Below are 10293 nucleotides of genomic sequence, written 5' to 3'. Positions count from 1 at the left end.
CATCGATTATACTCACCTAATATAGGATACCTTTAGTTGGAAAATTATCGATATAATCAAACTTCATAGAGAGTAAGTGGCTAAACCAAATAGTATGTGTAGAGTGGTTCTTATACGACTAAAATTAGTTTTATCGTTTTAAACACCATGAATTTATTTAAAAGTGGAAAATTAAATTTTAAATTATTTTTGAGGGGTTAAAATATGTTTTGGAGTAATTTTAAACATTACAGAAGTGATTATTAACCATTTAAAAAACGCTCCCAAATATAGACTAAAATTTTTCGAGCGAGCCAAAGACAGGCCTTGCAGGAGGCCAATATATATCACATGTTAATTATTATACTTAAAAAAAATCGAGATATTTCAAAATTTTTACATAGGTGGGCTACTCCTTTCATGATTAATTGGTCTTCGGATGGAAACTTCATGTATCTCATATGGTACTAGAGTCATAAAGCCCAAACACATATTGAGTCTAAAAACAGAAAAATTGGAATTTAATACAAGAATTTTGAGTCCAAAAAGATACCATCCTAAGAGGATATATGTTGTCTCACATTGAAAAAAAAATCAAGAACCGCATAATATTTACTAGAGAAGTAGGTTGCTCCTCTTACGACCAATTGATTTAGTCGACACCTAAAAATTGAAATTTTTCTTATGTTCTTAGTAATATTTGAATATTTCAATGTATTTACTATACACATTAACAAATATGGTGAAAACATTAATAATTTTCAAGGTCAAATTTGGTAGACAATCTGATTATATATATATGTTTTTAGATACTAAGAAATTCTATGATTAGTTGTTTTGACGGCGTGCTATTAAACATCACATGTCTTCCAATTTGTGTGATTCAAATAGTATAAATTTCAAAGATTTTTTTTCTTTTGGTTTTTAGTGTATCCATCATAATTTGAATAACTTGAAAATTTTAAATAGAAGACTTGTATTAAAAAAGATGAAAACTTTAGGCCCTCTTTGCTACCAATTTTGGTTTTTCTTTTTTGTTTTTAAAAATTAAGTCAATTCTCCTTTTTTTTAATAATGATTTGAGTCTTTTTTATATACAATTATTGAATTTTTAGCCAAATTCCAAAAAAAGAAAGAAATTTTAAAAGTATTTTTTAGTTTTCAAATTTTGGCATAGTTTCTTAAATCATTGGTAAAAATTAGATAACAAATGAAGAAAATTGGAGGGAGAAGTAGGCTTAATTTTTAAAAACAAGGGAAAAATACTTTTTTGGTCCCTAGGTTTTGGGTCTAGTTTCTATTTAGTCCCTAGGTTTCAAAATATTACATATTTAGTCCTTAAGTTTTGAGTTTGGTTTCAATTTAGTCCCTGAATTTCAAAAGGTTCAATTTTACCTTCAACATTTGAGTTTTGCTTCAATTTAGTCCCTATGTTTTAATATTTATACTTTAAAACTCGACTATTTACTAAATACTCATCTTTCGTCTTTATTATTAATTTATGTTAATATGTTAAAAATAATTAAAAGAATTATAATTAATTAAGTTTACTTTTAAAATTAAATTCAAAATTTCACTTTATAACTATCTCTACTTAATTATAGAAATTGGCATCAATGATTAAAAGTGAGTATTTAATGAAAAATTGAGGTTAAAAAATGTAAAATCTTGAAATTTGAAGACCAAATTGAAACAAAACTCAAATCTCAAATGTAAAGTTATAACATTTTGAAACTTAGAGACTCTATCCAAACAAAACTCAAAACTTGAAGATGAAATGTGTAACATTTGAAAACTTAGAAACTAAATAGAAACTACACCTAAAACCTAAGGACCAAAAAGATATTTTATTCTAAAAACAAAAAACCAATTATTATCAGACGGTGTCTTAATATTTAATACTATATACCAATTTATTTTATCAATACGAGCATAACTCAACTTGCATAAACATTTACTATCGTCAAATTTATGTTTTTCAAACTATCTATCAAACAAGTCGGAACCATTAGTGTTATTAAAATATTTAAATATACTATTTAACTTGGGTGTAAATTAGACTGTTGCTCACTACACTATTAACATAGTATTAGACCTTTTTTATACAAACAACTCAATCATTAAACTTTCGAGTAGGAGATTAGACGTTCGAATCCTTCTTTGAATTAAAAAAATTCACTCACAAAGGTGAGTTTATCATGTTCATCGTGTAATGTTTTTACACGTGTTAAAATTTGATTGGGCGTAGTACATCCCAAAGCCCCTTTCTCTCTAATGAAATTAAGTTGCGGAAGACTCGGATCCTGTCTCCTTAGCCTAAAGGCTCAATTTTTTTCTCCAGCCAGCTTCCTTCCACTATGGACCCCTTTCTTTCTTCTTCTCTTCATTTTCACTCACAGACTCATTAACCCTTCTCGAAACAATTATGTCCGATAAATTCACACACCCAGATCTCCGGCAACTCATGGCCGACAAACCCAACTTTCCGACCACCCCACAAACCCTAGAGTCCTTCTTCCTCCACCACCCCCACCTGACACGTGGATTCTCTCCGGCGCCACCGCCGCCACCACTCCCCAAGTTCCAGCCACTTCAGCTCGTCCTGACCGACCCCACCAATTTGCCCGATGGGCTGGTTCACTTTGGCTGTTCCGATAACTCCACCACTGCAGGCGGCGGTGGGTCTTCCACTGCCGCCGCCGCATCTTCAGCCCCATTTTTGCGGCGGAATAAGTTGATAATGGATAGTGAATGGTGTCGTTATGGAAACGACGCCGTTGGGGGAAGTAATGGAGTTAACAGTAGATGGCCAAGACAAGAAACTCTCACTCTTCTTGAGATCAGATCTCGCCTTGATTCCAAGTTTAAAGAGAGTAATCAGAAAGGTCCTCTTTGGGATCAGGTTTCTAGGTATATTTATTATTTATTATTTTTACTCATTTTAAATTTTAATTAAATTCATCTTCCCCACCTGCTATATGATCTTCCTTCTTGATTTTCCATGAAAAAAAAAAAAAAAAAACTAGAATCGTGAAATGCAAACATTAGATATCTTGATTTTTGAATTTTATTTGATAAAATCCATGAAAAAAAAAAAAAACTAGAATCGTGAAATGCAAACATTAGATATCTTGATTTTTGAATTTTATTTGATAAAATTAATAAAATGCTTTTTTTTTTAATATTATATTAAAAATAACATGATTTATTGCTTGAAAATGACAGCCATTAACTTTAATTACTGAGAGCGTGAGAGACCCATGTGTTTTATTTCCATTTTATTTCTTGGTTTTAATGTCTGCGGATGGTCTTTCAATGAGATAATTTATATATATAATAATATATAATGATTTGTGCATATTCTAAGCTCCTTGCTTTTGGTACATATAATTATATGTTAATAAAGATCATTAGTTTTTTTTTTAGAAAAGTTATTATAAAGGAAAATGCCTCGTATTTTTAGACAGACCTTGGTACAACTACAAGGAATGTTTTTCTTAAAAAATCTACAAAGGAATGTTTTCATTATTAAGTTACAACTAATATAATATATATATAAAGTACAGTGAATTAATCCAAACAAAATATACATCATGTTTGAAGACAAACTTTAAATGCCAATATGATAATTATATATGGTTTTTTATTTTTGAAAATTATAGTCTATAAACTTGTAAAATTTTAGATTTTGTTATCAACTTTCATCTATAATGTTTTCCTTTTAAAAATTAAGAAATAAAAATTTTGATTACTAATCTAGGGTCTGCTTTTCTCAAACTCATACACCAAATCTAATTCCCTTAATTTTCAACTTTTGATTACTTTAATTATAGATAAAATCATTCCATTTTTGCATAATTATTATACCCCTTTTCTCTATCAAGTGTTGAGAATATTAATAAAACATTACAGATTAAATTACAAGTTTAGTAATATGTATATGGCCTCAAAACTTTTATTTGTATATTTCTTATGAATAATACAAATTTAAGGGACTAACAATACAATCTTGAATATCATTGACTAAACTTGTAGTTTAGTCTAACTAATTCGTCTTTTAACATAGTCTCTAGGTCCTGAGTTCTACTCTTCATTTACTATAACCTATCATTTAAGGTTAATGAGTAATTGTATTGATTTACTATATCCATTATTTTTTACAAACTTTTAGATATAAGCATGAGAAATTAAATATATAGGTAAAACACATTTTTAATCTATTACTTTTTTTTCCTTAAAACTTTAGTGGTATCTATTTAGTTTCTACACTTTTAAAATCCTTAAATTTTAATACGTAGGAATTTAGTGATTTTACTTTCAATTTTGTTACGTGTAAAAAATGTTAAGATTTATAGAAATAGATTTGTTATAATATATAGTTCAATAAAATTAATTATGGATCAAATATTTTTATAAACTATATAGTCCAAGTTGGTACATATAAAAATATTGAACACTTAATAATTTGACCAAAACTTTTCATGGCATGCACGGATTAAATTATTAAACACAAAAGTTCAAAGTCTAAACTATTACAAGTTAAAAAGTATCGATGATAAATTTGATGCGGTAAATTTGAATATATAAAAACTGCTTATTATAGCTAGATATAGTTAAGTATTTAAGATTTTATTAAAGAAAAATACTTGTGTGCAGTTCGGGCTGCACTCATCTTTATGCAGTTCATCTAAGTGTCTAATTACAAATTGTCACGTGGCATTTTTTAAAAATATTTTAAAAATATTTTTTTATTTTTGTAATTGAACGGGATGCATAGAGATGCAGGTGCAGCTTGGGACTGCACCGGTAGCTGTAATTCTTTATTAAATCACTGATTTATATAAAAGCTTAAACTCATGAGTTGGTAAATTCTCTCCTTCATGAGTTAGATAACTCTTTGATAGAGGATTAAACAATGTTACAAGCTTGTTGAATCATTGTCTGACCCACGAGCTAAACTTCTAGTTTATTCTTGTTGGGTCTTCTACAAATTTTTAGGGAATATTAGAGAGTTGATATAATATTAAATTTTACCTTTATCTATTATCTCAAACTTGTGGGTAAGTCGGTGATTTAACCATTTTTAACGTGAAAAAAATATTCATGGATGAATTTGATATATACATATATTATTTTACAGGATGATGGCGGAGGAATACGGGTACAAAAGAAGTGGGAAGAAATGCAAAGAGAAGTTCGACAATTTATACAAATACTACAAGAAAACAAAGGAAGGTAAAACCGGGAGGCATGACGGGAAGCACTACAGATTCTTTCGTCAACTCGAAGCCATTTACGGCCAATCCAACGACCAATTATCATCCCCAGTTATAGAATCCAACTTCTACCAAAACTCGGCCGCCGGATCGGAAACTCCGCCGCCCGGGAAATTCCCCGGAGAAAATCATCAAGAACCGCCCAATAACAATCATCAAGAGACGGGCGGCGGAATGAGCCTAAGCTTTTCGATATCATCTGATTTCGAAACGTCGTCGTCGGGAAATTACCACGACGACGATCTATCGGCCATAGCATTTATGATGAATCAAAGGAAGGCGGAGAAATCGAGGGAAAACAACATGTCGAAAGAGGAGGGTGGTGTTAATAATAATAATAATAATAATAATAATGGAGGGAGTTGGAGAGAGGAGGTAGAGAAAATGGTGGATATGAAGCTGAGTAGATTAATGGAAGTGCAAGAAAATTGGATGGAGAAGATAATGGCAAGTGTTGAGGATGGAGAAAAAGAGAGGATTGTGAAAGAAGAAGAATGGAGGAAGCAAGAAGTGGCAAGGTTTGATCATGAGATGAGTAAGTTTTGTGCGAGGGAAAGAGCTTGGCTTCATGCTCGAGAAGTTGCTTTCATGGAAATTGTGAAGAAATTTGCTGGCAAAGGGTAATAATTTATAAGAATAACCATGGATAAACAAACAATGTATCAAACCGAACATAACTCAATTGGCATATGATTGTGTTAAAAACCACGAGTTTTGTGGTTCGAATCCCCTTGCAATATGAAAACTATATCTATATATTTATATCCAAAAGTTCATAGATGTACCTAGCAGGGTTAATGTAACAATCTCGAATAATTATTTTCCAATTGAAAATATTTCGCAAACCTTTTAACTATATCATATGTATGATAGAGGTAGGAAAATACGAACCACATATCATTTGGTTATCTTTAACATATTTGTATGTAAATTGAACTAGCTAAGTACCTGTGCATAACATTATGAAATTATATGGTTGGCTGGGAAATATTTTATTTGAATTTATGATAGTTTTGGTATTCTAACTCATTCATATAGGTCAATAAAATATGAGATATTATTATAAAGATTCTACTGATTGGCATGTCTATGATTTAATTTAAAGCGAGTATTATAAGGTAGAGTTTTAAATCACGAACATCTAGTTGGTAGACAATATATACTTATGTCAATTGAGCAATGTTTACTTTGAAATTATATAAATGCTTAATGTAAGTCTGATTAAGATGTCATGAAAATATATAATATAAAATTTGTTGATGATAATAAAATTTCAAACAAAAATTTGATAATAATTAGGGGTGTTCAAATGACCCGGCAAGTCGACCAACCTGGACTACCCAATTCAAACTATAACGATTGAGTTGGATTAGTTTTGTTTTCGGGTTTGGTTGATTTGAATTTTTTTTTTCTATTTTTCTCCGGTTGGGTTGGGTCTAGGATTGAATAAAAAAAATTTGGGTTGACCCAACCCAACTTGAATGACACACACACATATATATTTATTTATTTTAGAATTGATGAATGTGTGAATTCTTTATATTTTTCTTTTAAAAATGTTTATTTTTATAAAGTTTGTAATAGAAAAGATATTATAGATATTTGGTATGTAAGAATTGAGTTTTATGAGATTTTAATTATTAGATAGAATTGAGTTTTATTGGATTTTAGTTATTAGATATATATTGTTGATAAAATTTAAGTATTTTAAATTAAGAAAAAAATAATAACCCGACAACCCAACCCAAATTTTGAGGGTTGGGTTGGGTTGGAGAACATGTTTGGGTCATTTGGGCTACTAACTTGACCAACCCGAATTTTTGTATTGATCCAAAAATATGCCATAATCTAATCTAATCCAATCCATGTATACCCCTAATAATAATCCTGATAGACAACACAACATATAGTTTTTCACCTTCAAACTTGTTAATAAACACATTAACTTTTACCCTATAACATTTTTTATCCATTAAATCACCCTTATACAAGTACTCTTGGACTATTTTACTAAAGTGTGAATCAATGTTGTTTTTACCTTCTAATAGTTTTTTTAATGAAGAATTGCAAACACAAATTTTCTTTGTATTTGTGAATTATATATAAAAAGTTATGTTTAATACAAAATTGATGAGATATCTGCGATGCCCAAGTTTAATTTTGTGCCATTGTCATTAAAATTAATGAATTTTAAGTGATTTATTATTTTTTTTTTTTTGGAGTTAAAGTCAGTAGGTGAATTAGTATATAATGAAGTAATCAGAATGTAAAATTTGTAATGTTTAGCTAATTAAGTCTATAACTTAATTTGATGTAATTGATGGTTTGGTGTGATATTGATTCACACGTGGCATTTATATGTAAATTTTGATTTTTTAATAATTATGTAATCACAATTTACGCTTTTAGTAAACCATTCTCGTGTTTCGTTGTTACTAATAGTCCACATATGTACTTAAAAAATATATATGCGTACGTCCATCTCATTTTGGGTTTTTTTCTTTTTTGTTATGAACTTTTATATTATAAATAATTCATTATATTCACTTGTTTAATATTCATTACAAGAATTTTCACATTTTTCCACATAAAAAAAGTCGAAATAGGTTATATCAATGCATTTTTTTGCGTCGGCATAACATCATCGTATCCATGTCGGGAGAAGTACCTCTGATGAAAACTATTTTCGTCGGCATAAATACCATTTTGGCAACACAATTATTTTCATCGGCATATGTGTTTTCCCAACAAAATACAATTTGCATCGGCAAAAGCATATTTTTAAACATTTTTAGTTCAATAGACAAATTTCTGCCAACGTTTATTTGCATTGACATAAGTTGTTTATAATTTTATATATTTTTGTAACAAACAAATAACCAAAATTTTATTTCCTGAATATCTAATTATGCACAAACAAAAATTAATATTCAAATAAATCAATTGGAGACAAATATAACAAAAGTAAGCTTATATATTTAAAAATAAGACTAATATTCAATACACAAGCTATAAAATTCTAAAAAAAAACTGTGTATGCAATTAAACTTGAACATTTCTAGTTTCTTACAAATCCCCTACATAAAAAAAAGCTTAATCTTCCCCAAACCAAAATATCCTAAACCCAAATAAGTGAGATACTAAGTCAAACTAAGTAATCATCTAAAAATCTTCTCACAATCTCCAACAAATGATCTTTAATAATTTATACGAACGACCTGAACTAGGAAAAACAAATATTATGAAAGATTTCTTAGAATCAACAAAGAAAAATGTACAAAAAGATCTTAACAATCACACAAAGATTTAAACAAAATGTTTAAAATAGTTATGAGGAATGATCCCCCTCTCAAGCTACATACATGTCGTGAATGTTCATAATTAAAACAATGGACACCACAAACAACCATTTTACTATCTAAAAAGTGATTAAAATGGTTATAATTAAGACATGAACCCCTCCCCCACGCTATGAGCATGCTGTAAAGCCACTTAAACAAATATATAAATGCCCTTTAAATCTCCATAACTATCAGATTCCTACAAATAAACCAATAACAAAGTTCCTTTAAAGTGCACAATTAGGTTTCAAGATAATCTAAAACACAATGACAACATATACATCCCCCTTCCCAAGCTATGAACGTGCCCTAGTTCCACCTAAATGTCATTTAGACCTACAAAGTAGCAAAAAATGTATAGAAAGTGTCGAAGTGAATCTCCCCCCTCTAAATCCACCTAAATTTCTTTCAAGGCTAAACCCGTCATTTGATAGTTCTAAAAGCATATAACTCAACTCTCGGATCCCTACAAATAAGCCAAGAACAAAGTTTCTTTAAAGCGTACAATTAGGCTTCAAGATAATCTAAAACACAATTTCAACATATACATCCCCCAAGCTACGAGCATATCCTAATTCTACCTAAACACCATTTAAACCTACAAAGTAGCAACAAATGCATAGAAAGCGTCAAAGTGAATCCCTCCCCTCTAAATCCACCTAAATTTCTTTCAAGGCTAAACCCATCATTCGATAGTCCTAAAAGCATATAACTCAACTCTCGGATCCCTACAAATAAGCCAAGAAAAAAGTTCCTTCAAAGTGCACAATTAGACTTCAAGATAATCTACAAAATAATTACAACATATGCATTTCACTTCCTCCTCCCTTTAATGCTATGAATGCGTCCTAGTTCCACTTAAACGCCATTAAACCACAAAGTAGCAACAAATGCATAGAAAGCGTCGAAGTGAATCCCTCCTTCCTAAATCCACCTAAATTTCTTTCAAAACTAGACTTGTCATTCAAAATGTCCTGCCTAAACTATGCTACAAACATGTCGTAAACACTACAAACAACCATTTTACTGCTACGAACATGTTGTAAATCCACTTATACAACTTTTGAGACTAAATAAGTAATTAAATAGTCCTAAAAATATATAGTCATCAAAAGCTTAAATAAGCCAAAAGAAAGTCCCCCCCGTTTTAAACCCCTCCCTCCTAAATCCACCTAAATTTCTTTCAAGTCTAAAATCGTCATTCAAAATAACCTAGAAGTCTAAACTATACTACAAACGTGTCGTAAACACTACAAATAACCATTTTACTATGCTAGAACATGTTGTAAATCCACTTGTACAAGTTTTGAGACTAAATAAGTAATTCAATAGTCCTAAAAATATATAGCTCATCTCTCGAAAGCTATAAATAAGTCAAAAGAAAGTTCTTAAAAAGTATCGAAACCCCTTCCCACGTTGTGAATCCCTCCCTCCTAAATCCACCTAAATTTCTTTCAAGACTAAAACTGTTATTCAAAATGTCCTAGAAACCTAAACTATGCTACAAACGCATCGTAAACGCTATAAACAACTATTTTACTATGCTACGAATATGTCGTAAATCTACTTATACAACTTTTGAGACTAAATAAGTAATTAAGTAGTCCTAAAAATATATAGTCCACGAAAGCTATAAATAAGCTAAAAGAAAGTTCCTAAAAAGTCTTGGAATCCTTCCCTCCTAAATAAGCTAAAAG

At 30.0% G+C, this 10293-nt stretch overlaps 1 protein-coding gene across 1 annotated transcript; it reads left to right on the top strand.

Moving 5' to 3' along the window:
• Positions 1–2280: 2280 nt before the first annotated feature.
• Positions 2281–5914, top strand: LOC120081260 (trihelix transcription factor PTL-like). The gene is made up of 2 exons (XM_039035983.1): positions 2281–2889; positions 5120–5914. The coding sequence occupies exons 1-2, from the start codon at positions 2405–2407 to the stop codon at positions 5877–5879; spliced, it is 1245 nt and encodes a 414-aa protein (XP_038891911.1). The 5' UTR covers positions 2281–2404; the 3' UTR covers positions 5880–5914.
• Positions 5915–10293: the final 4379 nt, after the last annotated feature.

This window comes from Benincasa hispida, chromosome 7 (assembly GCF_009727055.1).
Source record: "Benincasa hispida cultivar B227 chromosome 7, ASM972705v1, whole genome shotgun sequence".
Classification (NCBI taxonomy): Eukaryota; Viridiplantae; Streptophyta; class Magnoliopsida; order Cucurbitales; family Cucurbitaceae; genus Benincasa; species Benincasa hispida.
Note: the sequence above shows the minus strand (reverse complement) of the source record. Positions and strands in the feature narration are given on the sequence as shown.